At 43.6% G+C, this 27,541-nt stretch overlaps 3 protein-coding genes across 4 annotated transcripts in view; 1 reads left to right on the top strand and 2 right to left on the bottom strand.

Annotated features, from left to right (window-relative positions):
- The window catches only part of LOC109644972 (protocadherin-1-like), a 434,528-nt gene extending 409,443 nt beyond the window's left edge, over positions 1 to 25,085 (bottom strand). The window contains exon 1 of the mRNA XM_069531946.1: positions 25,067 to 25,085. The gene's annotated coding sequence lies outside the window, so the exon portion shown is untranslated. The remainder of the gene's footprint in view (positions 1 to 25,066) is intronic.
- gm2a (ganglioside GM2 activator) lies at positions 3,469 to 7,522 on the bottom strand. Its single transcript, XM_020105020.2, has 4 exons — positions 7,258 to 7,522; positions 6,840 to 6,992; positions 5,358 to 5,540; positions 3,469 to 5,041 (listed from the first exon to the last, which is right to left on the bottom strand). The coding sequence occupies exons 1-4, from the start codon at positions 7,336 to 7,338 to the stop codon at positions 4,886 to 4,888; spliced, it is 573 nt and encodes a 190-aa protein (XP_019960579.1). The 5' UTR covers positions 7,339 to 7,522; the 3' UTR covers positions 3,469 to 4,885.
- Positions 8,687 to 27,541, top strand: part of shtn3 (shootin 3) — a 20,181-nt gene continuing 1,326 nt past the window's right edge. Inside the window, exons 1-18 of one of the 2 annotated variants that reach the window (XM_069531952.1) lie at positions 8,687 to 8,975; positions 13,072 to 13,132; positions 19,109 to 19,203; positions 19,595 to 19,793; positions 20,229 to 20,326; positions 20,501 to 20,582; positions 21,163 to 21,257; positions 21,550 to 21,696; positions 22,120 to 22,273; positions 23,373 to 23,547; positions 23,656 to 23,726; positions 23,979 to 24,082; positions 24,457 to 24,498; positions 24,630 to 24,644; positions 25,325 to 25,387; positions 25,705 to 25,834; positions 26,743 to 27,040; positions 27,302 to 27,541. The exon at positions 27,302 to 27,541 is cut by the window's right edge and continues 1,326 nt beyond it. In XM_069531952.1, the coding sequence (XP_069388053.1) occupies positions 8,904 to 8,975; positions 13,072 to 13,132; positions 19,109 to 19,203; positions 19,595 to 19,793; positions 20,229 to 20,326; positions 20,501 to 20,582; positions 21,163 to 21,257; positions 21,550 to 21,696; positions 22,120 to 22,273; positions 23,373 to 23,547; positions 23,656 to 23,726; positions 23,979 to 24,082; positions 24,457 to 24,498; positions 24,630 to 24,644; positions 25,325 to 25,387; positions 25,705 to 25,834; positions 26,743 to 27,040; positions 27,302 to 27,437 (2,037 nt within the window). In that variant the 5' untranslated portion in view covers positions 8,687 to 8,903 and the 3' untranslated portion in view covers positions 27,438 to 27,541. Of the gene's footprint in view, positions 8,976 to 13,071; positions 13,133 to 19,108; positions 19,204 to 19,594; positions 19,794 to 20,228; positions 20,327 to 20,500; positions 20,583 to 21,162; positions 21,258 to 21,549; positions 21,697 to 22,119; positions 22,274 to 23,372; positions 23,548 to 23,655; positions 23,733 to 23,978; positions 24,083 to 24,456; positions 24,499 to 24,629; positions 24,645 to 25,324; positions 25,388 to 25,704; positions 25,835 to 26,742; positions 27,041 to 27,301 lie in introns of both variants that reach the window. The other variant, XM_069531951.1, reaches the window with a different exon arrangement.

Below are 27,541 nucleotides of genomic sequence, written 5' to 3'. Positions count from 1 at the left end.
TGATTGGCCGAGCTTCCTCGATTCCCTCGAAATTATAAACTAATTTAATGTTCAAAGGTTTTAACTTTAAAGGAGGCGGACACACATGAGGACACACACACACACACACACACACACACAGAAATCTGGTGATAAGATAAGAAGACATGAAGCCTCAGTGTGTTGCAATGATGCTACATTTAGCTGCTAACTTGTAATTAGAAGGAGCAGTAGAGAATCTGTCGTTGTTCCTGGTTCACGCTCATTTCTCAAAGCAGCAGCGACATGTGTGCCGTAAAGAAATGTGATGTCATCAAACGCTCTGTTTTACATTTTCACACAGATGCAGGAGTTTTTGAAAATCTGCACTTTGTTGTGAAGGAAGAGGCCCGGACACGGAGCGAAGAGTTAAATATCTGCTTTAGTTTGACGAGGACCTGAAGTGACTCTAAAAACTCTGCATCTATGAAATCTCCGACAAGTCGTCACATTTCACCGGCTCCTCTGGTTTAGCTTCGTGACCTTGGCTAGTTTGTGTGTGTGACGTATTTTATAACACATCAGATTTTAATTGTCGTCTGTGTGTGTGACCCCATTAGCTGCCGTCTGTTTGGCCCCAGCAGGGCGTGTGTGTGTGTCTGTGTGTGTGTGTGTTGTTAAAAGCAGGATGTAGGTGAGCTGTTGACCCACATGTAGCCAGATAAGAATCAGTGCATCACTCTGGAGTTCACTGTTTGTCTTCTTCCACTCAGTGTGTGTGTGTGTGTGTGTGTGTGTGTGTGTGTGTGTGTGTGTGTGTATCAATAAATAATCTTTAGAAATAATAAAAAGTACAAAATTTGACCTGAAATATAAAAATGTGTTTTGCTGTGAAGAGACGAACAATGAGAATGAAGCCGTCAGTCTGTCAGAGCCGTCGTCTCATTGGCCGAACACTCGTGACACCAGGTGATGACACGGCTCTGCTGACGCCCAATCAGTGCCGGAGCTGAACCCGCTCACCTCCTCCTCTATTGTCCCACGGAACCTCTGATTTGTTTGTTTACGTGTCGACCTCTGACCTCTCCGCTCCTTCATCCCCCTCGTCATCATCACCTCTTTGTCTGACTCCCTCACCTCTCCACCCTTCTTTCTTTTCCTTAAACACTTCTGCAGAATTTCCTCCTCTCCTCCTCCTCCTCATCGCCATCCTCCATCCTCCGCCTCCTCCCCTGCATCTGGGAACAAGTTTCCTGCCACAGGAAACGGTCTGATGGTGGAGGCCAGAGGCAGGATGTCCTGCAGAGGAGGAGAGAGGAGGAGAGGAGAGGAGAGGAGAGGAGAGGAGAGGAGAGGAGAGGAGAGGAGAGGAGAGGAGAGGAGAGGAGAGGAGAATTTCCCAAACTTTAACCAGTGAGACTCTAAACCAGGGGAGCTGGTCCTGGTGGAACCAGACAGGTTAAACATTCACACCTTGTTTGTTTCAGACCCTCAAACTTCTCAGTTTGGTCAAAATATGAAGAGTGAAGTTTCCTCAGACCAAAAGAAAAACATGAACGAGAACAAACTGCAGATAAATACAAATATATCAGCTGCATTGTGTTTCCTGTGAACATGGACGTCAGCCTCCTTCTGCTTTGTTGCAGTCTGTCTGTCTGTCTGTCTGTCTGTCTGTCTGTCTGTCTGTCTGTCTGTAATCAGTCTGTCAGTCAGTCTGTCTGTCTGTCTGTCTGTCCGTCCGTCTGTCAGTCTGTAATCTGTCTGTCTGTCTGTCTGTCTGTCTGTCTGTCTGTCTGTGGTCGAACTGGTCAAACATCAGACCTCCCTGTCTGTGACACCCCCCCCCCCCGCCCATCCCTTCCTCTCATTCATGAAGTTCACGTCTGAATTCTTGTTTGCAGAAGAGTTGCAGAGATCTGACTTCATGTCAAGTGTTGAAAGAAGTGAAAACACAAAACCCAGCCTTTGTGTGTCGTGTAGTTGTTGTGTTATCAGGCTGATGAGATAAAAGAGACACAATTAACCACACACACACACAGGAAACACCCGCGTCTCAACACGTGTGCGTTTGTGTGTCAGTGCATGTGTAAGTATCTCCGGGGTTAATTGTGTCTTCCTGTGATTGTGGATCTTCCTCCAGCTCATCATGACCCACTGACCTCACACACACACACACACACACACACGCACACACACACACACACACAGGTTTCACAGCCTCAATATTAATGTGGTGAGTTAAATAAAATAAAAGAGTCGTTTACCAGGAAGTGTTTTAATGAATGTAAATGCAGAGTTGTGTTGTTTGTTGTGTTTGTTGTGTCACTATGATCTGAAGTGTCTTTGAGCTGCAAAAATTATATTCTGATATTAAAGATTTCCACAAATTAATCGAAACGGGAATTACTTGTTTCTGTCCGACTCTTGGTAGCTGACATTAGACAAATATAGTCATCATCCCTGTGTGTGTGTGTGTGTGTGTGTTCTATGCTGTGGTCGCTCTATAAGTGAAACCATGTTTCCTTCTCTTTGATTTAAATGCTGCTGTTGAAAAAACATTCAGTTCACTTCCTGTCTGAAGGAACAAGTGGTCCACATCTGTCACACACACACACACACACACACACACACACACACACACACACACACACATCAAGGTGCTTCGCTAACACACCCATGTTGAATGTTGGAGGAAACTCTGGTTTTGATTGTTTCTCTTCAACATGTTTATTTTCATACAGTAGCCGTGAGTCCACACGGGGACGTGTTTTCTGGAATAAAAGCCTCGAGCTCTGGAGAAAGGTCAGAGGTCACAGTCAGGTGTGTGTGTGTGTGTGAGCAGTGGTGCTGAGCAGTCGCTCTGTCGTTTGTCTGCGTGCAACTTTTATCACAAACCACAAAACAAGAAGCAGTTAATGGACGAGATTCTGATTTTCAGCAGCAGAACCACAGGTTTCAAACACAAACACACAAACACACACACACACACACACACACACACACACACACACACACCTGTTCAATTTCTGCTTTTTGTAATGGTTTTAATTGTCATTTTCCGAGATAAGAATTATTTAATCCAGAAATTAAAACAAATGGTGTCCAGTGTTGAGTCCACGTTGTGAGTCCACGTTGTGTTGGAAGCTTCAGCTCCCTTGTGTGTAATTCCTCACCTTCCTCCTTTTGTGTTTCTGTTTTCGTTGCCGCTTCCTGTTTAACCTTCACCGCTGCAGCGAAGCAAAATCAGATTTTACGCTCAATGGTCTTCGTCATCATAAAGAAACCAGTTTGTTATTTTTATTAAATATCGGGTTTCTTCTTGTTGCAGAAATGTGATGATGCACATTCACACTGCAGGAGTCGTGTGTTATGATAACTGATCATTTCTTTAAACAACTTAAATTAGATTTTTCTCTCTCAACTCGGTCACTGATAAAAGTTTTTCTCTGGTTTTATGTGAGAACAATTCAACGTTTGATTACAAAAACATCAGAGAACAAAAGTCACAACATCTGTCATTAGCTTTATTAAAATCTGTGACTCCATTATCATCAGCAGAGTAGAAAATCACATTTAAAATCACCATCAACTAAAAATAAACTTTGACTCATCGTTTTAAAACAACATAAATCTTGATTGCAACTATTTAAGTAAAGAATCTTCACATTCAGATGAAAAAGCACAAATGAACATGTTAAAGTTCTGATTTTGAAAAGCAACAGAACGGCTACGTTTGATTTACATTCAGACAAAATGGACAAATTCAAAGTTTTACAGCAAAAAAAAACAAACCTGAGGAGCGTCGTTATTATTTCTAATTATTAATGTTTGAGTTCTGTTTATCCTCAAAGTGAAGAAGTGAAGCTCGATGTGACTGAGCTGCAGCAGAAAGGCACTGTGGGTTGAAGACATGAGAAGATCGCCCTCTCCTGGTCGCACCTCAGTATCTCATGTTACTCAAACAGGATCAGAAACATCCTTATTTTTTAACTACAGAGAAAAATCAGTCGACGACAAAGAGGATCTGAAAACAAAGGTGTGAAGCTTTATTGCGACTTTGTTAAATAAAACCCAGAGGTTTCAAATCTTTACATAGGTAAATGTTTGTTATGGTCTGGTTGTCATTGGTTTTGATGGGAGCTGAATTAAACAGCTCACATGGAAAGATTTTACTTTCTATACATTTTGAATCAAAACAGACACAGTGCAAGAATTAGCTAAAATAAAAGTTCAACACTCGAACGTCACCTCTGCAGCTGTTGAGTTACTTTAAATGTCTTGGTTCCCTTTTACTCTTGGTTCCTTGTTCCATGTTTAAACATTTCAATTTTTACATTTCAATTTCCTCTTGACTGACGAGTTCTATTTTAGATTTTGTGTTTAGATCTACTTTGTATTGGGCATTTTGAAAAGTATTAATCTGTCAGGCTCCTCTTCTCCTTTGCAGACAACAGAAATATGCTCATGCTTGGAGAGATCTCAGTTTTTGGCACAAGATTAGGCAGATCAGATGCAAACCACGAGATTCCTCTGAGCTTTCGCTTCATCAGAATTATTCTAAATTATCCACAAACATCTGGATAAAACGTCTTGTCACCTCAAATCAGCTCCAGTGTTTCTTTCTTGGAGAAACGTTATTTTGGAGTTTGTAGCAGGTAAATGAAGCTTAATAAAAAAAGGTTTGATGGCTCAGATGAATTCAACAAACAGGAAAAACTTGTTTTTGTGCGTAAAAACAGAATCTATGTTTCGTACCATACTTTATAGACTCTTGTGGTTCTGTGGGTTAATGTATAACGTGTGTCTGTTATCTTGTTTTATCAGTTGCAGGACTTCTGCTTTCATTTCCCAATTTCTTTTTTTTTTGTTCGTGCAAACAAACAAACCAAACTCTCCCCTCACGCCTCCTGTTGCTCCGGGTCGTTGTTCAGTTGGAGTGAAGGGACAGAGCCAGTTTGAGGCAGCCCAGCTCTTTGCCCCCGCCGCCCAGGACGCCCTGCACCCGATAGTTCCCGTTGGTCAGCCAGTACGGCAGATCCACGTCGGGCAGGTCGAAGTTGGACTGAGGGAGAGAGTACGAGCCCTGAGGAGACACGAGGGGTCGGGTCACATTTGGTTTATATTTCACACGAGCTGAGTCACAAAGAGACTTTTCATTGTAAATATCAACGGGAACTACATTTGCACCTTGAGCTCAGATTGTGAGCTTAGATCGTTAAATTGGAGTCGTAACGAGTCGACGGCCGCGAGAGCAGCTGGCAACTTGGACTGAATAACACTCGGCACAAAGCGCAGCTGAGATTTATCTCAGGTGAACACAACAAACCAAGCTGTCGATGCTGTTTCCTCTACAGTAGAAAACTGTCTGAGGTCGGGAGGAATCAGTGGAGAGGACTCACGGCTTTGAAGGGGCAGCGGCAGGGCAGTCCGTACGTGTGCAGCGGTTCAGGACAGTCCTGACCCGGTGGGATCAGATGGTTGAGAATATCGCAGACGTCCTGGTAGTGACAGCTGCCTATCTCATCCACGCAGGGCACCTTCACCCAGAAGCCCGCCACCTCCTTCTCCAGGGTCACGTTCACCTGAGGAGACGAGACACAGAAGGACGGGAGTTAGTGTCTCTCATGTGAAGCAGCAGCAGATCGTCCGTCGTTCACAGCAACAGGAACATTCAGGAGAGGAAATCTGTTCAGAAGTTTTTCTGACTGACAAACAGGACGGGGGTGAAAATGATCAGAGTTTTTTGAGTGGTTGAGGTGTTTTTCAGAAGAAGCAGCTCTTCTTCGGTTGTAATTATTCCCCTCGTACAATAACAACACAGGTTTTGATATTTGCATTGTCTCTTTCCACTGGCTGCTGTTGGTTTATGAATCAAAATACATCCAGACCTCAGGTGATCTGGTTCTGCTTTCTGTCCCCAGAGAAACTAAACTGGGCGAAGTTGAGTTGGTTTTTTTGTCACGTATGTGGAACAAACTCCTGAGAACTGCAGATGTTTGAATCTCACTTCTTTTAAATCCAGGCTGCAGAGTTTCCAATCAAATAATTACTTAGTTTACGTTTCTTTAACTCTTCCGTCTAAATACTTTCTTGTCTTTGTTGCTTTTCCATTTTCTCTGCGAAGCACTGACGATCTCAGCACGATTAAACTCTTCTATTCGCAGGAGATGGAGTTTATACACAAACAATGAGACGAGAACAATGAGACTGTTGTAGAGTGTGGAAATGTTCACCGGAGCTTTGGGGGAGTCACATGAAGACGAGGATTTTACACAGTTCACTGATGTTGACCAGAGAACTGAAACGATTCTCCACACCAGGTCCTCATGATGAGGACGTGAGGGGAACTCACGCAGGAAATCAGTTTCATCCTTTAAGTCGGGAGAAATCAAAAATCTATTAACCTGTTCTTAATTAAGTTTTAACTCTGCATGTAAAAAGCTTTTGTGTGAAGTCTGACAAATGTCCTCAGCTGTGTCCCCATCATTTGTATTGCATTTAACAGAGCAGGACACCAGAACGTTTCACGACACTTTCACGACTCGTTAAGATACTTTTTATTTCCACACTTTCTCTAATTTGGTCGCAGACAGTTTTTCCACCTCAGGACATGTTGTTTTCTCTCAAATGTTCCCGGCTCCATGTGCTCGTCCTGCTCTGATCGCATGAAGCAGCTGCAGGTTCAGACACGCCTGGTTTTGATTCGAGAGGACAGAAAACAATCTTGCACAAGACGTTAAAACTTGTCTTGAGTACTGAAGCGTTCATGGGTCTCGTGGACGGACGGAACCCCCGCTGACTTAACTGTCACGTCTCAAGCTTCTGTTTTTCAGAGGATTATGTGGCTTCAGCAAAGATAAGACAAGAGTCGGTGAACTCACAGAAAGAGGAGCAGCCAGTTCCACAGATGTGGCTCCAGAGGCCGAGGCCGTCAGGTCTCCTGGGATGGCGATGGGATCCGGGGACAAGGCCAGAGCCTTGAGGACGGCCGGATCATCAGGCTTCCCACAGTTCTTCCAGTCAAAACCCCAAATCTGTGAACGCAGCAGCGGTGCACACGTGAATAAACATTATTATCATACACATGAATGCAGGAACTCTTTCAATGTGTATTCTGTTGGTTCCTGACGATCACATGTCGAGACTCTTACTGTCACTGAGTTCTCTCCATCACAAGACAATAACTCACCACGTGATGGGAAGTCAGAGCTCACTTATATTCATCTCTATGTGTTTGAGAGTAACAGACACTCCACTGACCCGGCGTCGTGTCTGTGGTTTGACGTAACAACAACTCACCTGTGCGTTAGTGAGTCTTCTGCAGTTCACCTGAACCCCGACCAGACTCAGCGACACCGCCAACATCAGCCACTTCTCCATCCCGCTCTGCGGCACTGACCCCCGGTCAGTTCTGTGCTCACGGTGCAGGGTTTGAATCCCGGTGGCGTCTGTGAACCTTCTCAAGAACAAACTGTTTAAGGGAACCGACGCTGCAGCTCAGCTACTTCCGTGTTTACTGTGGGGGGGGGGGGGGCCGGCCCCGTCACGTGACCAGCGAGACACGTGATTGGCCGATTGCCCTCAAGCTTTTTCCTCCTGTTAATTATTCTTTAATTAAATAATTCATTCGCTGCTACAAACATTAGAAATAACTTTAAATAAAAAGACGTGAAGAGAAGAAAACACGAGCTTTACAAGCATGATGTAAATATTAAGATATAATAAGAAATGTATAGGATAATAATGTTTATTTTTCATTAATTGATTATCTATTATCATTACAATGTTATAAATCATAAGTACATTTAAGATAAATAATATATATTACAAAAGTAAAGATACTTATTAATAATAGTTCGATATAATTATGTTTTTTACTTATTATTGTTTATTCATTATTACAATTGTATAGACATTATTATATTATTAATTATATATTTATCATATGCGGTTGTTATTGAATGAATTTTCTGTGTCATGATGTTCTGAACCAACACTATGAAGGTATTGAAAGTATTACCGGTGCATTTGTAGAAACTAATTATAGAAAATAGTCCCACATGTGAGTGACACATTGAAAATCTAAGAAAAGTAATTACAGCAACAACTCTGTGGTTTTAATGTGCAGTAGAAAACAAAGTGAGTTTTATCCTGGGAAATTAAATAATTAAATACAATTAAAAATCAACAACTGCATGGGTGAGATAAAAACATACATTAGATCGAATCATTTAAAATACTACATTTTCAGTTTATTGCCGAACAAATAATCAACTTTATTATTATTAATAATAATATTCAGCCCGTAGTAGCATGTGATGGCCTCTAGGTGTCCATGTAGTACAGTTAAAACACACACACACTTATATGTCTATAACCTATATTTAATTCAAATGATGATGATTATGGCTCAGTAACTTAATTCTATTCTTAATATTATTGTCTAATAATAACACCGTGGCTGTTGGTGTCATACTTTAGATACAGGACGTAAAAACAAAGAAAACGACAAAACCAAGCTTAAACACACTAAAAGACAGAAGAAGGAAAATATCAACAGCAAATTGTGATAAAGTTTATTCGATTATTTCTCATGTTCAATCTTCAAAATTGAACTTGAAGGCAACAACATTTTCCAAACCTCACATCTCCCTCTTCACACGAATGGTTCAGTCCGGCGGTGCCTGCAGCAGAGAGGAGGGAGGAGGAAGAGGAGGAAGAGGAGGATGGGGATGGAGGAGGGGTCCAGGAGCCAGATGATGCTGATGACAGTGAGAGGAGGAGGGGGAGGAGGATCCTGTTCGCCGGCAGCAGCAGCAGCAGCAGCAGCAGCTCCATCTCCATCCCATGCGTCTGGAGGAAGAATTAAAACAATGGAGTCACAGCCCAACATGTGCTAGTTTCATTCTTTAAGTATCGCAGCCTGGTTCCAGACGGAGCTGAACATGCTTCCCTGCTCATCCTCCGCGCAGATGGAGGGATGCGAGGAGGAGAGGGACGGACACATGCAAACAGAGGTGAGGCAATTAAAAGATAAAGAAAATGGGCAGAAAAACATCGGGAAACATCTTGAACGTCACCATTTCCTTTCACACTCTGCGTGTAAGTCACTTTTAACGCGTGTGAGACCTCCGCTGGTGCGTTTTTCTGCGGGATGGGACATTCTGCAGGAGGTGTGATCCGCCGGCCGGCTCCTCCTGGAGGTTATTGTAGACATCAAAGAGAAGGACCCCTCCCAAAAAATGTCCTCCTCTCCCATTCAAAGCCCAAAGAGAGGTCTGACTCCCGAGTTCACATCACAGCTGCTTTCACCGGGATTCACGTGGGGACGGGGTTTATTTAAATCCTTTATTCACTGAGACAAATGTGCTGACAGCTTTATTCTGGCCTGTGGTGTCTGACTTCATTCCTCTGATTGTCAGTAAAATCCTGGCCTCAGGTTCGAAACGATATTTAGCAGAAAGAGTTCATTTCTTTGCTGGTTCATTGATATATAATAGATTCTGCCTCGCTGCCTCACATCTGTGATTTCATGACAATCTGCAGATACAATGGGAAGTGAACCCCACACCTCTTCCAGTGGCGGTGCCTTGCTCTATGAGTTGATATATTATTATTATTATTTATTTAACGATGTAATTGCCACTGCCAGCACGCGTCTGTTATGTTGCTCAGTAGTAAATCCACCAGAGAGCAGTGCAGAGTCGGTGCAGGAGGTATAGCGATAATGTACATCGTGAGAAAGAAGTAACATCTTATAGCGTCTTACAAACTCGTCTCTCCACAAACGCTTCCGCCATTGTTGAAATTTCTTTGTGTCCTATCCCGTCCACAAGCGTCCAGAAGACATGCGCTGATTGGACGAAAGTATAATCAGAAGGCTAGGTCCATTCCGTACACGTGTCTAACATTGAGCATAAATGAACCTCAACACTGCCTCTACATACGAGAACATACGACATTGTATGTAACTGCCTGCATACTTCAACGTGTCCTTTACGTTGGCATTGTTGTCAAGCAATAGGCCTACATCCACTAGAGGGCAACGCTGAGTAGGCAGTTTCTTAAGAGAAGCAAAAAGCTTTGTGAACCCTGCGGAATGTGGACAACAAATTCTTTGGTGAAATTTCTTCCTCGTGTCCTATGGTCGACTTGCTTGAACTATTAGCATCACTAACCCCCCACGATTCCTTCCAAAAATAAAAATCTAAGCGTCTAACCCTCAGCGCCTTGTTTCATCTCATGAGTTGAGTAGGAAATTGAACCCTCAACCTCCACCTGAGCAACCAGGAAATGCAGTTGAATGAAGAGTATATATCACCACAAGCTTTAAGAGACTGTGATGGGCAGTGTACTTCCTGTTCTATTTTTAAAATTAGAATATTGCAACAGTTTATTTGGTCAGTAGCTAATTTTAGCTTAAGAAGGAGACAATAGACTTCATCTCTCTGCGTCCTGATAAGATGGAGGACAGGTTCACTCCCCAGGGGCTAAATAATTCAAATAATGTGGCTGCTCCAACATCCTGCAGGTGTAAAAACTAAAATCTATCAAGCTAATGAACTAGCCTCCAACTTGAAGCTGACAGGAGCAGCTCGGCTAACTTGCATGTTGCCTGCTTTTTCTCCAACCTGCTGACCTGCTGTGCTCGGAAATGCAAACCACATAATATTAATATTTTATTGTATTAAAACTCTGCTTCGCTGTTACATCACTGCACAGCAACAAAGAAAAGGACGACAGCGATTTTACATATCGGACATTAAATGTGAGACAAATGCAGTCGTGTGTCCTTGTACTCGCTGAGCAGCGCAGGGAATTGAACCGCTCACCCTGGCAGCCTCACTGCCTTGCTGTGTGCCAGGCAACCGGCCGCCCTCGCTGTGTTCCTGTGGGAAATGTGAGCTGACAGTGTGTGAGACCTCAGGTAGAGAAAGTGGGACAACTGCTTCCTGCTGCTGGAGCAGAGACAGAGCTGGACGATAATTGTCCTTCTTGTCCTCAAATAAAAATGTAAATAAACAACCCAAGTTTTTGTAACGACTCATATTCAGCCTTTAATGTCAAATAGTGGCTGTGGCTTGGAAATCTTCCATCGCACAACGTGAACCAAAAGTACCTGACCTCCTGTCGGACGATCTGTGTGGAGAATTGTTTGATGCATCGCTCCAGAACAGCTGAAATAAATGATATCTGAAATATCTAACAATGGTCGTATGTGTAGTCAGTGGTGTCTTCTGTACATTGTTTGAACAGTTTCTCTTGTGTGTTTGCTACACGGAAGGTCACCGGATGCTTTACTAGTCCCATTTACCATTTAAAAGGAAGTGCATGCAGAGGACAGCAGCGTTTCAGTCTTGCACATGGTCCGTTAATGACTGAGGCCAAGAAGCCAGAGCTTCAGGTCGGAAATGAGATCATCAACTCGAGATTAGACAAGAGAAGAACAAACTACCACTGTGTTGTTATTGTCAGATAACTTATTATTTTCCTCCCTGGGATATTTAGTGAGGAGAAAAGCTCAATTTCCATTGTTCTTTATCCCCAATCTTCCATTGAATGAAAGAACATTCTGTGTTTATGCTTGAAGGAGTTCACTGACGGAGTGAAAATGAAGTGTTGATGGTGGGTTTGCCCTCGTTAACCTCAGAGACGTCTGCAGCTGCTTCCAAGTTTCATTCCTCCAACATCCAAACCAGGTCCAGTGTTGCCACATGTATGATAATTACAGTAATAGTTATTTCCAGACAATCTTGCTTGGGATGATTAACGTGACTTCGAGCCACATTTCTGAGCCACACAACTGAGGTCGGAATCTCGACACAGCTTCGGAACATCGGTATTGAGCGTCCCATCCCGACTCTCTATGATAATTTCCCTCAAATTATGATAATTTTAAGCTTCTGGAACGATACCTCAACATTTCCCATCAGGCAGCGTTGACCAGGCCTCATCTCTACAGCTGCTCATCCTTAATGTAGCACAACAGGCGATTCTTCCACAGATGGATGTGAAAACGAGGAGTTAGTTTTTCGGGAAGCCGTCAAGTCAGCAGAAGCACAGAGAGTCCGTTTGTTATCAGAAGTGAAGGGTTGTCTGTGTCATTAGGAGGAAGCGTTCTGAGACGAGGGCAGTGCAGCCTTCGGCAGGGAGCGGGGGGGGGATCAGACCAAATGTTTAAATGGAGGAGAGGGTGAACAGGAAATCTGTTGGTGCTGCACTTTTGTCTAATCTCCTGAGATACTGGAGAAGCGTTAGCTGCGAATATTTCGGATTCTTCGGTTTTTCTGCTGCTGGAGCGTGTGAGGATTTCACAGGACACAAAGAAAAGCTGATTTCCTCCTCAAAAGCTCTAATGATGCGTTCACTGCCTGCATATTAATTTGAATACTTGACTTAAGAATTACTCTCAGGTGAGATTTCCAGTTCCAGTTCCTCTGAGTATCCCTTGATAGATCCATAGACTGTATGCTAGTATATAACATGGACGACACAAAAATGAACTTAGTAAATCCTGGATACTGGAGCTGTCATCTTAAGATTCTGGGTCTGTGCATCAGTAACCAAGGAGCGGAGCCCCGGTATCGAGGTCCCGCCTCACCAATGGCAAGTCAGTCTAAGCTGTCAATCATGATGTCTCAGCCTGGTTAAATGTTTAAAACCAAAATAATCAGACACACGAACACTTGAACTCCCTTAAAATGTCAGAGAAATGATTTAACTTTGCTTTTTTTTGTTGGTCCATGTCCCATCTGCTGACATGGAGGAGGCGGGACTTGTGAGCTACACTGCAGCCAGCCACCAGGGGTCAGCCAAGATGATTTGGCTTCACTTGTGGGAGCAGTGATGTCATCTATCTTGGTCAGTGGATAGATGACATCACCATGGATTTACATGTCGACTCGTTCCTTCAGGTTCTGTTTGTGTCTTTTCAAATTGAGGTGTTTTGGGATGAAACTGGTTCTTTGTGTTTCGTCCTCTGAACACTCTGATGTGTGCGACTCCCTCACTGTGTGTTGTGTGTAACCGAACCCCGCTGGTATCGATGACCTGTATATTCAGTCTGTTGTGGAACGTGATCCCGTGTGTTGACCCTGCTGTCTGCTCCCGCAGTGCAACAGACTGACGGAGGAGCGAGACGAGGCCGAGAGACAACTCAAACACATCAAGAGAGGTGAGTCCGTCCTCCTCCGCCTCCGCAGACTCCTCCATCACCACAGACACCAACCGTTCTTCAAACTCACACAAATTCAAAATACAGCACAAAGATTTCACACCACAGTGAAGAACCAACCCTGTAGACGAAGGAATAGATTTTTTTGTTGGTCATTCTGTTTTTTCCCCTTTGGTGTAATAACTGTTGGATTTCTTGCCATGAACTTTAATACAGATATTCCTCCTGAATTCTGAATAACTATGAGTTTGTTACGAGTCCACTTTAATGTGTATCTCAGTATTTTTTCCCGATTGTACAAAAGATAATCTTAAAACACCCTAGTCTTAAAAACGAATCTTTAAAAGGTTAAACATGTTGAAATTAACCCCTCAACTTATCCAGGTCTCATGTTCCTCTGAGCCTCCTACAAGCTGACAGCTGACACCTCCTCTTCCTCCCCCTCACACCTTCCCTCCTCACCTGTGTCACCACATCACCGACACCTCGTCCTCTGAGGGGGTTTGTTTGAAGTGGGGTGGGCTGGATGTCCTTGTTTCCATGACGACTGCCAGGTTATTTAGCCAGTGGTAGAGGGGCGTCTGTTCTTTAACCCGTGATTGTACGAGGTTTAGTGTCAGAGACGAGGCTGACGGCAGCTCCTGACTCCTGTCATGACTATTCTCAGAGGTAAGAGCTGTTTGTTAAACATGTGGAGTACATGTTGTTAGCGGCGTGACGTCTTGAGATTAAAATCCTCCAGCTGAAGTGTTTTCTAGTAGAAAAGTGAGGCTCTTAGTTTTTGTAAAAATGTGGACGGTGTGAGCTGTTTCTTTTCTACAAATCAGAAATGGAATGTCTCAGAAGTTATTTGAAGTTCAGAAAATAGTGTCTGTACATTTTGTGTAGTCAGTGTTTGTTGGGAACGAGTTGGACGATCTGCTGCTTCACAACCGGAAATTGTGGGGAACATTCCGGCGAGGGGTGGAGCCTGTAGAGCAGCATGAGGCGGGACATGAAGTATAAATTGTGTGGAATCTCCTCGTCTTTCCAAGTTGACGTCTTCGTCTTCTACGTGTACGGCTCTTCTTCTTCTTCAACATGTTTGTGTTCTTCCGGTTTCACGTCCGTCACGTGTTAGGAACCTCAGAGACACGTCCTCTCTCTCACTGGGAAGGTTCCAGATGTTTTCCTGCTGTTTTCTCTCATGGACTCACTCTGACATTTTACCAGGAGGCTGCAGCTCCTCCGAAGAAAATGTCTGAACGCAGATAGATCGGTCCGGCGGGGTCGTCAGGTTGTCTGACAGCTGAAAGATGAAAAGTTTTTATGGATGATAAAATAAGAGACAGAAGAAAGATAAACAAATTCTGCAACAGTTAAACTAAAGATAAAATCTTCAGAGTCAGCAGAAACTCTGATCCTCTTGTTTTCAGACCTCGTCACTGAAGTCTCTCATTCATTCACTCATTTATTCATTCACTGTTTCTCCCCAGAGACGACAGCAGTCGCTCCTGTCATGTAATTCCTATTCATTATTTAAACCTGCTGTCGTGAATTATCCAGCAGCAGAAAACGGGGGGGAAGGACGAGTGTGGTCCTTCATGAGGGTTTTCCAGCTGCTCCTCCGCATGTGAGGGCCTCATGTTAACAGATCTGATGATCTGGAGTTCAGCCTCGTTTGAAGTCAGACTGAGCGAATTCAACAAAGATGAACTGACGACGAAACGGTGAAAGCAAGACCTGACCCGAGATGATGGAATAAACACTGAGGCTGAATTTAATCTGCAGTGTCGGTTACTGAAATATGATCTTCATATGAACAGTGTGAACCAGAGTGAATTCACCAGACAAGCCATGTTTCAAGTTTCATGGTCTTAAAAGAACTGACTTTATACTGAATGTTGAATCATTGTCAGACCAACGCACCAAAATCAGTCCGACCGAGTGAAAACACTTTTTTGGATTGGACTTTTGGACCAATCACAGGAAGAAGAGACACCATTAAACAATAGAAGAAGAAGAAGAAGAAGCAGTCTTCACCTCTGACAATATAATGTTTGATCCATGAGGGCATTAATCTGGTACATTTGAACTATTGTGTAGTACTGGTTCAAACATTATATCGTACTGTGGAGTACTGTAGTACTGTGGAGTACTGTAGTACTGTGGAGTACTGCGCCTGAAGGTGAAACCAATCAGAGTCAAGTATATAGTATATGTCAGACAAAATTCTTTAGTCCCTTAATTACAGTGTGAACCAAAACAGATCAGATGAAACTACGGAACAAACACATGAAGCTTCAGACTCTAAGATGTGAAAACTTCCTCAAACTGCTTCACAGACGTTGTGGCTGCAGGATGGAGACCGATGGAAAACAGGAGGGTTCCTGGAGCAAAGGCAACAATCACTGATGTGCATGTTTTTAGAGGAGGTGATTCAGAGTCTGACGTTTCATCCTTGAGTTAAAAAGCTGAAAGGTTTCTTTGCCCTAAGCAGAGAAACCAGGAGAAACTGTCTCTCAGTCTGCAATGTATGATTCATGTTGAGCAAGAGCAGCAAAAAGAAACAGAGCGCTGAGGAGCTGAGCGTCAAACACACACGCCTGTCAGGAGTTTAAGATCACACCCAAAGAGAGAGAGCGAGTTAGACTGAGGTTATTTTTATTTTTGAAAGAATCATACAAAAAAGTCTTTCCACCAAAACCAAAGAAAGGAAATGCATTTAAAAAAAGAACAAAGTAATAGTGCTGCTTCATGCCCAGTGAACCAGTCACATGTGTGTTACATGTCATCAGATGCTCCTGTAAGTGAACATGTGGCCAGGAGCTAACTGTGATACCACTCAGCTTTATGAAACTGCTCGCCTGCAGCGCTGTTAGCTCATCGTAGCCTTACTCAGTCTGCTGTGCTAGTTCCTGGATAAAAGCCTGTGGCCGCACTTCCCCTGTGTTCGAGTGCAGCTGTAGTTTCTGTAATAACATGAAGAACCAACACGCTGCTGAACGTGACCAGGACAGTCAGACTGTCATGCGTGGGCTCATGGGACATGGTCTGAGAAAGAATTACATTCTCTTCAACATTGTGAGATAAGACATTATGTGACATTTGACCAATTTCCCAGAGAATAATTAAATAATAATAGTTATACATTAAACAACAGATATATTTGAGTGTGTGTAGTTTGGTGCAGCTTGATCCAAATCAGGGCTCAGCTTGTTGGTTTTGTAAAACAGATCTCATGTACACTCCCCAGTCTCTGCAGCCGAAGCTTAAAAGGAGCATTTGAAGGCAGCATTAGCCTCCTATTGTCCACAGCTTAGCTCTGGGTTAGTGTTACAGCTTAGACACCACTGGTATTAACACTCGAGGATCTAAATCCTCTGCAGTTTCTGTTTCAGTCACAGACATGTTCACCAAAATTCCTCCTTTTACATTTTAACTCCTGCACACGCGTAAGTTTAAATCATAAACGAACCTGTAGAGCAGCTATCGGCTTTTAATTTCCAGCTTATTCTTTAACCATTACTCAGATGAACGTGCTAACCGTTGACTAATCCTCCAAATCATCTGTTTAACAACGTGCACCGTCACTCCAGAGGCTCTCACCAGCTGCAGCTCAGCGGGGAAAGACAAAAGCGGCGCTCTGTTTCCAGTCTGTCACGTCGTCACAGGTTTTGAGGGGCACGTCATTTATCTCATGAAGCGGTGAACTCAGAGGAGTTACTGACCCAGAACAGACAGAGAGAGCTGCACGACCACACGTTTCTCTGAGAGGAAACAACTGCCGGTTTAACGCTCACTTGTTTTCCTGGGAGGCCTCAAAGAAAGATCAATTTGTGAATCTGAAGCAGCAGCCTAAAATATAATCTACATATAAATAAATACAATAAAACATTAATTTATTATCAATAATGAACAATTTGGTTCATTGGAAATATTAGTTTTGTTCCCAGGATAAAAAATGTTGACAATACTTCATATTCTGAACGTCTATATAAAGCTTCAAGATAATCATCGGTCCAGTATTAGACGTATTTCATTCTGGTCATGTTTCACCAGCTGCTGGTTTCTCGATTAAAACAGTAGAAATTCGAAATAGAGCGAGAAGTGTGACCTGCTCTCCTCCGTCTCTGCACGTGGCGTCTGACCCACAGAGCTGCAGCTGAACTGCGGTGCAGCCGAGCAGAGGATGATCGGCATGAGGGTTGAAACGACTGTGAGAGGGAGAGAGAGGGAGAGATGAGGGTGTAAACGAGTCTCTGCCCGACAGGGAGGGAATCACACCACCATTCAGAAGCATTAAACACTGAGGGAGGGATTAAAAATAGATCCAGAAGCCTTCCCTGTCCTCCTTTTGTATCATCCCTCTCTTTTTTCTGATCAGTGCTTCCTCGACCGAAACACAGAGAGATAAATCTCATCTGGGCTTTCAAAGGTCACCTGCTTAAATGTCGGATGTAGTTAATGAAAAACAGACTAATGTTGTTGTTGCAGTTTAAAAATGAGTTTCTACTTTTAGTTTTTCTGAAACATGAAGCTTTTTACCTGCTTGTTTAAATGAGATCCTGAATCAGGTTTATTTGATGAATGAATCATTGATAAATGAAGTTTATGAGAAATCAGATCATTATACGAACAGGATGCTGCTGATGTTGCTGCTGAAGTTGCTTGAAAGTCCTGTTCTCTAAAAGCATTGCTCCCTAATGCATCTACACACACTTACTACACACAGTCTACAGTGTGTGTGTGTGTGGGACTCATTGTGTTGCATTCAGGCTCCCCCATCAGACAGAGAAGCATTAGTCATGTAGCCTGAAAGATGAAAACCCTTCACCTCGAGCTTGTGATCCAGAATTGGGGTTAATGTACCTGAAGGCCTCACTGACACAGAAACAGGTTTCGGTCGTCGTCATGGTTTTTCTGTTCATTATGTGAGAGGACGTAAACTCAGAGTTTATATCTGCATTATTGACAGCCTTTAAATGTATTTATATGAATCAGCCCATCCACCACCCTTCAGCTGCACCTTTACTACTCTGTGGCCTCAGATCATGTAACAGCTGACAGGCAGCTTGAGAGTCTCTCTGCCAGTGTTTGAGGGCAGAAGGAACATGAACACCTCTCCTCCTGTGTGAGTGAGGAGCTGATAATCACATTTGGGGTCTTGTCCATCGACCAGGAAGCTCTCTGTTAATGGATCAGGGACGTTAGAGCGGGGGCTTCCTGCTGACTGAAACACAATCCAGCCGCAGCAGCCTGAAGGAGTCCAGGACTCATTGTGTCATATGATGGAAGGTCAAGGACTCGAGAATGTGATACACCAGGACCACTTGTAGGGAATTTCATTACATGAGGCTTTAACATTCACTTGGACTTGGTTATCTTAAGAACGCCCTGAGAGAGTACTTTTAAATTTGCCACACATGTTCTCTTAGACTCGAGGATCAGCTCTCAAAACGTGTTTTTGGGCGAACATGAGTGTTTCATGCTGCCACAGGTCGGTAACTGTATATTTATTTTGTGTGTTGAAACTTCTTTGGATCATCTACATTCAGAAAAGAGCAGTTTTACGGAATTAAAACTTGGATTATTTTAATGTGAAAGGGATTTAAATAATTAAAATTAAATGCCCGTCATCTGACAGGTTGGATATAAAATTCAGCCGAAGAAGAAGGAGGGAGAAGAATGAGAGGAAGGAAAGTGGATCTTTATTTTGACAAAGCTACTTCATCATGTCGAGTTTCCCTCCGCTCAGGCTGGATTCTCCTAAAGTCTCCATATCTGGGTCATTTTAAAATAACTGCAGACTCGCCGAGCTCCGGTGACACGTTCGACAGCTGCGGGCGTCAAACTGCCTCAGGCACACGTTTTTATTTTAGCTTTTCTAGCATCTGTGGAGGTTTTACACCGACACACACACACACACACACACACTGATCACAGTCTGGACAATGAGTCACTAAATGACTCAATTTGTCTTTCTTTCTCTCTCAGTGTCTCAGATGGTGATTGAGGAGGTGAGCGTTCTGCAGACTCAGCTGGAGATCGAGAAGTCGTGTCGGGAAAATGCAGAGGCCCTGGCCACAAAGGTCAGACACACACACAAACACACACACACACACACATGCAATAATCAATGCTGTGAGATTAGCATTATCAGGGTGCAGCTGGCAGCAGGTGAATGGAGTGAACAGTTGAGTCAGGATGACTCTGCACAGAAGTGATTTGACTACATTATCTGTGTTTCTGCCTCGCCAGCAAATAACTGTCTGCTTACATTAAACTTTAGCAACATCCAGAGGCAGATGCAACAGTTACATCACTTACTGTCACTGATATGTGAGTTACAATACAAATACAAGGCCAGCGGCAGATGATGCTTTATTTCTTTATTGTCCAGTAAAAAAAAATCAAATCTCAATGAAAACACTTAATGAATCTCTCATTGTCGTTAACCCCCCCTGTGACTTTGACCTCCAGCTCAACTGTGAGAACAGGAAGTTGAAGTACCTGAGCCTGTCGTCTCGGCCGTGTTTGGACGAGCTACTTCCCAGCATCTCGGACTGCATCGCACTAGAGACCGACGCAGACGCAGCAGACGCTGCAGACGCAGCAGACGCAGCAGACGCAGCAGACGCCAGCCCCGACACTTTCATCCAGTATCAACAACAGGTTAAAGGTACAACACGTAGATTTAGACTCAACAGACAACCGGTTAAATTGTTGGTGACCCTTGACCTTTACCTGAATTTTAAACTTTCAGGAGTCTGATGTGCAGGTTGCTGTACGTTCATTGAGCACATGCTCCCCACAGGATGAACTTGATCTATTTCATGATAGTGTAAATGTTAAGTATTTAGGTCAATTTTATACCAATACAGACTGTGCAGTGATTTAGTAGAAATAATCAGACCTGATGTGTCCCACGGGACATGAATCAAAAAGCCTGACACCTCCGTCAACTTAAAGATTGATTGATTTGTTTTGTCCGATGAAGCCACTGCATCAGCACCAGCAAAACGATTTAAAAAATATTTCAGTCTCTCTGATGAAGCGTTCATCGATGTTCCTGATATTTTACGACAAGTGACTGGACTTTGTGTTTCTCTGTCAGAGCTGAGGGACACGGTGACCGGCTTGTTGGAGGAGAAGAAGAATTTTGTTTGTCAGATTCACGACCAGCAGAGACAAATAGAAGAGTTGACCACACAGGTGAGGACGGACATTCACCTGCATCGCGACGAAAAGTCCTGTGGCTCTGTCCTGTTGTCATAAATGAATAAATTCAGATAGAGAGATAATGATGCTTGTCGTTTTACCGTCCGGCAGCAGAGATACGTCTGTATCTGTATCGTGATAATGATGAATTGGTTTCACTGTCTGCAGGCAGAGAAGAATCAGACGGAGATGAAGGAGCTGCGTGAAACTGTTGAGAAGCAAAGTAAAACCATCAAGAGATTTAACAGAGGTGAGTCACACGAGATAAAGGTTTCCACAGACTGAGTTAACTCTGCATAACTGTCATGTCGTCCATCTTTATAAACGAATCATTGCTCTTGATATGCTGCCCTCGTCTTCATCATGTGTTCATCTAATGTTCAGTATCAGTCGCCTGCCGGCCACCGTACACAACATGTCAACATGCTAATGTCACCATGAAGACATGAGCCGGACTCTACCTGCTAACGTGCGCGTCAAAACATGCTAACACTAGCTTGAAACCAGTTGGTTGGGTCGTAGTAGCAGCTTGTACCGTCCATCTAACTTGTTGTTAGCATCTAAACATGCTAATATTAGCATAAAACAAGGGGGAATTTGTCATTTTGCTATGGTGACACCTTGGATAGCACTTGCTAACACATTCTGTATAGTTTGTGTTAAAATGAATGTCAACATGCTATTAGCATGAAACAAGGCAGTTGTCAGTTGTCATGAATGTGCTAACATGCTAACAGTTCTGTCCGACTTTGTGAAAGTAGCTAAGATCCAGGTTGAATAAAAACGAGTAGTTGTCTGTGTTCATCCTCCTCGTCTTCTCGTCTCTCTAGTCTCCATGATGGCCACTCAGGAGTACGACGGGATGAAGGAGCAACTGGACCTGGAGCAGAACCTGAGAGTCAAAGCTGAAACCTACGCACACGAGGTAACGACCCAGAAACACTCTGCCATCACAGTATAAGTACACACTGCTGCTACACCTAGCTGAACGGTACGCAAACAACAAGTACTCAACAAACAGCATGCAGTGAAAAGACACGTTGATTGAGTAGTAGGATTAAAACTGTGATGGATGAACTGTGTCCGATGTGTCAGAGGTTCAAATGTAGAAGGTGAGAGCGATTCATCTTTCTTCTCCCTCCTCTTCATCCCTTTACTCCTTCCACCCCTCCTCCCTCCCTCTGTCTCTCCTCATCCTCCTCCTCCTCCTCCTGCAGATGCTGGTGAAGCAGAAGGAGGCCAACAGGCAGAGTATGCTGCTGCTGCAGAACGCTGAGCCCAGCGTTCAGCTGCTCAAAGCTCTGGAGGACGTGGCAGCCATCACCAAAACCCTGGAGGACGAGCGTCTGCAGCATCAGCAGAAGGTAAACCATGAAAACTAACAGGGGGGGGGGGGGTCATCCTGGCAAACCAGTGAGTGACGGAGAGTTCAAGTTTAGTGAAGTCGCTCACTTTAGCTCTGTGTTTGGTCTCCACCACCGCCTGAAGGAGATATCAGTAACTAATTGGCTGCACTTTGTAAAAATGAAAGAAAAAAAAAGATATTTCTTCACTCGTCACTGTCTTTTTTAATTTTAGTCATTTCGTCCCACACGATGGGACATGAGGTTCACTGAGGGTCACATGTGATTCATTGAGGTCACATGGTTTTCATGGGCGCTTCAACACTAAACATACAAATCCTGGTGTCTTTCTCCAGAAGGTTGAGATGCTTATCTCGGACATGTATCTGTATTTTCCTTTTGTGCTTCCATGTTATGAATCATAAAATGTGTGTGTGTGTGAAGGTGAAGAGTCTGGAGGCCCAGCTGGAGCAGAGCTGTGTGAAGGAGCAGCTGGAGGCGCTGCAGAGGCAGCTGGAGCTGCTGGAGGTGGAGAAGAAGGAGGTGGAGGGACGACTGCAGCAGGCGGAGACAAAGAACGAGGCGCTGGAGAACAGAGGTGGGCGGAGGAGGAGACGCACACAAGTTGGCACGAGGTGTAAACAGCAGGGCGGGAGGTGCAGCGGTTCTTGAGAGGGTGGAGGAGCTGGAGGACAGAGGGACTGAACGCACACACATAAAAATTTAAATTTCAGATTGGCTAGCAGGAGTCCAGAGGAGGTTTTAAACACATTCTCTGGATTTTCTTTTGATAAATAGTCATAATAATTGACTCAACATCACCTTGTGTTTTCCTCCATCTACTCCATTTTATAGATATAGATATAAATATGATTATAAGAGAATCACCAATCATTTTATATCCGTTAGAAAATCAGAATAAACATTGGGGCTGTTGGAAGTATTAGGATCGATGAAACATCAACATGCTCTCTACTGACATGCTGGCAACTACACACACACACACACACACACACACACACAATTTTGGGGAAAATGCGTTTGAAATGATGCAGGAGAAATCTACGATATTTCCATTTCCCCAGTGTTGTCATAAAATATTTTGCTAGTCTTCAATAAAAAAAGTAGTCGCAGCTAATTTACACCAGTTATATGGGGTTTAACCATAAATCCAACATTTTTCTTCTTGACAATCCTTCACCAGTAAGATCTGAATACATTTAAATTCATGAAATGATTAAAAGTTGTGAGTTGAACAGAGTGATGTCAGGTCGTCTCACATCAGTCACTGTGGTGTTGTTTATTTGTTAACTCGGACCGTTGACCCATCTGCTGCAGGAAATCTGGCAAACAATTAACCTTTAAGTGGGTCATACACGTCATCAGGCCCAAAACTGAAAACTGACTCTTTTAAAAAGGACAAAAATAGAAAACAGAAACGTCTTTCATGGGGACCAGAGATGCTGTGTTGGGTAAGAGGCGTCACTCTGGAGTGAAAATGTGGAAGTTTGAAGGATTTCTGTCACTGTAGCTCCCACTGGAAAACTAGATAACAACTGTACCTCATGCATCTGCAGAACCATCGGTACCAGCAGGACTCATAGTAGTACTTGTAGTATTAACATTCATGCTGAAGTAGGCGTTAGTAGTATCATAGTACCTTCATCTCTTCCTATTGTTTTCCTCCCTCTCCACAGTCTACGAGCTCCAGGAGACCCAGAAAAAGATCACCATGACGACCAGCACAGCACCCCCTCCCCCCGAACCTGGAGTGGCCCCACCTCCCGCTCCTCCCCCGCAGCCGCCTCCTCCCCCTCCTCCTCCCCCGCCGCCGCCTCCTCCACCTCCCCCGTCCAGATGCAATCCCCTCAGGTGAGGAAGGGAGCGACACGCCGAACACGCTTGTTACATATCGCACAAGAATCTTTAGGCTTTGTAATAATCATTGATGTGTGATCAATAAATCTGTCTCTCTTTTAGTTCTCTGATCGCCATCATGAGAAAGTCTTCCAAAGGCTCCAAAGCCTCTGTGAAGACGGAGGAGCCTCCAGGTGAGTGTGAGTATATATAATGATAATTATTTTATTTCTATAGAACTATGGCACTGAGCTCACACATAAACAAATAAATAGGACATTAAATTATATAAGAAAATCGACTTGTGTAAGACAGGTGAAACTTATATATATATATATATATTTTTTATATATATATATATATATTTTTTATATATATATATATATATATATATATAAAAGATAGTAACACATACATATAGAGTCAATATATACTGAACTCTTCAGCTTCTGAGGGCGTGGACGACGTGAAGGTCAAGGCGGTGAACGAGATGATGGAGAGGATCAAACACGGAGTCGTCCTGCGGCCCGTCAAGAGCCAGGGCAGCAAGGTGAGGATGACTGAGACGATTTATAGTTGTTGTCTGGTTGTTTACTCACTTCAGTGGTTTACATTCATCTGTGTTTAAATATTTAAATGTTTTCTGATCATGCAGAACAGATGTACTATTATATATTTTTAATTTAAAGGTTTCTTTAATTTGTTGAACAGAAAACATCATAAATATTATCCGGGCATGTTGACTTATTTTCTTTTTGCCCATAAATCTGTTAATAAACCTCAAAGAGTTTTTCTACCTTTTACTTTCATTTACTTTTGACCCTGTGTCCGATAATAATAAGGGGTCAAAGGTCAGAGGTCATATCACCCTGACACCAGAGAGAAAGATTCTAAAAGAGAAAATCAATGTTTTATTCCCAACAGAAACAAAGCAACTCAAACTACGTCCCTGCTTCATCTGCAAATGTGAGTGTAACTCCTCTTCCTGTAAACATCAGGACGTCTGCAAACATGATGAGGTCGTTTCAGAGTCTGATTTCACTCCGGCTGATTACTCTCCTCTCTCTCCTCTATTTTTCTGCTTCGTGCTGCCACAGAAAACGGCAGTAAAAGTGAGTATATTGACGTTTGCATCAATCTTGTGATGTGATGCCACACTCACTCCCCAGGGGGCCGCAACACACTCACGCATAAACACACACACACACACACACACACCCTCCAGTTTTAATCAGTTAAACACATGACATTTCGTCCTTTCTGAGCGGGACACTGTGTTCGCTCTGTTTTGTTCCTCCCCTAAATGAAGCGTCACTAAAGCTGCTTTCTGACAGAAATTGAAGGCTGCACATTTTCTGGATCTTCTCCTGCGGCCTCCTGGTAAAATGTCAGAGTGAGTCCATGTGAGAAAACATCAGGAAAACATCTGGAACCTTCTCAGTGAGCGAGTGGACGTGTCTCTGAGGTTTCTAACACGTGACGGACGTGAAACTGAAGAACACAAACATCTCAGGATGAAGAAGAGGAGCCGTACACGTAGAAGACGAAGACGTCCACATGGACAGACGAGGAGGTTCCAGATGTTTTGGTGATGAGGGCCGACGCCGTGTGGACGAGCTGTAAACAACAACACTGATCTTTACACAGCGGAGTTTAGACGTCATGTCCCGCCTCCTGCTGCTCTACAGGCTCCGCCCCTCGCCTGAGTGTCCCCCACATGTTCCTGTTGTTGTGTCTCAAACTGGTCACAAGAAAAACAAAAAGATGATTATTTGTGTTTTTCTTTTTCCAGCCGCCTCCACCGTGTGAGGAGAAACCACAGGAGAGCGCCATGGAAGAACTGAAAGGCATCCTGGTAAAATTATTAGTATACGTACATCGGTTATCATTGTTCTACATGTGGAAACTATTTCCAGTGTCATTACTGCAGCTGACTTTGTAACAGGCATTTAAACAAAACAGCAGAAATAAAGATAACAAGCGCGTTAAAAAACACAGTGAACATTAGACAGTGAAGTTATTCTTGTTTCTAATGTTGTTCAAGGTTTGTTTATTAATACTTAGAATATTTTTACCTCCAAATCAAAATTTCGTACACACATATACGAAAAGGAAAGGAAATAGATTTTATTATTTCAGTGTCAGAGTTTCAGAATTTGTAATTCTCTGCAGGAGACGGTGAAGAGGAGCCCGAGTCGCGGCTCTCAGGAGTCGGGCCCCACTCCGCCGGGGAAGAAGGACAGCGAGCTGGAGGTCATCCTGAGACGCAGACGTAACAAGGCAGGAGAGGCCGGATCTGGAGGTAAAGACGCCCGAGGAGGAGATTCTGTTCCATTTCACATTTTGACCCCATGACTCTGCTTTTTCAGTTCTGATGTCATGAGTCTGTCCAGATTTTTATCTGAACCTGTTTTCACAGACTCATCTTAGAGTCTTAAATAAAACATGTTAGTGCATAAATCTTACCTGTGACTCTCTACTTGTTATGACCCTAAATGCACTTTGAACTCAATAATATTAAAAAGTAAATATAACATAAGAATTTGCAGAAGACTAAAAGTGGCACATTTAACAGTAATAAAAATAAAGAATGGTAAAACTCAAAGTTGTTTGTGTGAAGCAGCTCCATGTAGTTCTGCATCTCCTGGTTCACATCAGGTCGCTGTGTTAATTATCACGTCGCTGTGTCAGTCAATGCTCACGACACGTGGTTTTTACTGAGGTCACAAGTTCGACTCCCGCTGTGACGGCACAGCGACTGTAGAGACCTGTGTACAGAAGAGGGCGCTCTGCACCTCCGAATTAAACATGAAATAATGAGGTCAGGAACTGCTGCTGTGGATTTATCAGCTTTTCCATGATTGATTGACCTGATCGAGCAGATTAACCACATAAACACAGCTGCTTGATTTAAAGTGAGCAGAGATATTTAAACTGCACGTGTGACCGAGTCTAGACAAACAGATAATAAAGAAAATAAGATAAATCAAACATATACTCACTGAAGTAATAAAAGAGATGCATCTTTCAGGTCAGGAGTCGTTCACACTGCTGCACGCTGAGGTTATTTATATGTAAATGAGAAAAAGGTGTTTGTTTTTTCATAATCTGATTCTAAATCTGCCAATAGATCTGTCAGCCAGATTTTCTTCACTCAACAAACAAACAGATTTAAAAGCAGCACATTGTTCTTTTCTTCTTCGTGTCCAGACGACGGCCAGATGAGCCACGTCTCCTCCTGCGACAGCCTGAACGGGAGGAGGACCAGCAGCGACTCAAGCAAAGATCCCGAGGGGCCGGGGGGGCTGAGCGTCTCCTCCGACCCAGCGGCGCCCAAGTTCAGCTCAGAGAGGCGGGGGTCTGGGCCGGGACCTATCGTGGCCCGGAGGAAGAGCTCTGACACGGGCAAACAGAGCAGAGCGGGCTCCTGGCAGGAGAGGAGGTCCTGCAGCTCGCTGTCTGAGAGGGAGACGGCAGAAACTCAGCTCAGCAACGGCTGCATCAACAGGTGGAGCATCACTGTCCCAAACTCACAATGCAGCTCATGATAACTTTTTATTATCGAACAAGAAGCAGTTAGTAGAGTTTGTAGAGTCCGTTCCACCGCCAAGACCCAACAGTCCCTTGATTGAGTCAAGCTGCTCCACATTTCACGCACATTTAAATATCAGATTGTTGCGCCTCATGTTTCCGAGTTGACTGCGATTTTCAGAGTTAATTATCAACAATAATGTTTTTTAACAGTGTTTTTTGTTTCTACCTCAAACAGCGTTGTGAAGGATGATCAAAATGTGACGGAGAAGTGCGTCCAGTCAAACGGAGTTGACCATGAAGAACCTGGTGAGGACGCACACGCCACCGTCTGCGCCGGTCCGGTCAATGGCAGCGGCGACGCTGAGTGCTAGGGTGGAAACCGAGGATCCTGGGTGTTTGTTTCATATCTGTCAGATTATTTATGGATACGACAGATGTCACTGATATTCACTCAGATCAGAAGGTGTTCGGTGCG

Source organism: Paralichthys olivaceus, chromosome 9 (assembly GCF_024713975.1).
Source record: "Paralichthys olivaceus isolate ysfri-2021 chromosome 9, ASM2471397v2, whole genome shotgun sequence".
NCBI lineage: Eukaryota > Metazoa > Chordata > Actinopteri > Pleuronectiformes > Paralichthyidae > Paralichthys > Paralichthys olivaceus.
This window is presented reverse-complemented; position numbering and strand designations above follow the sequence as displayed.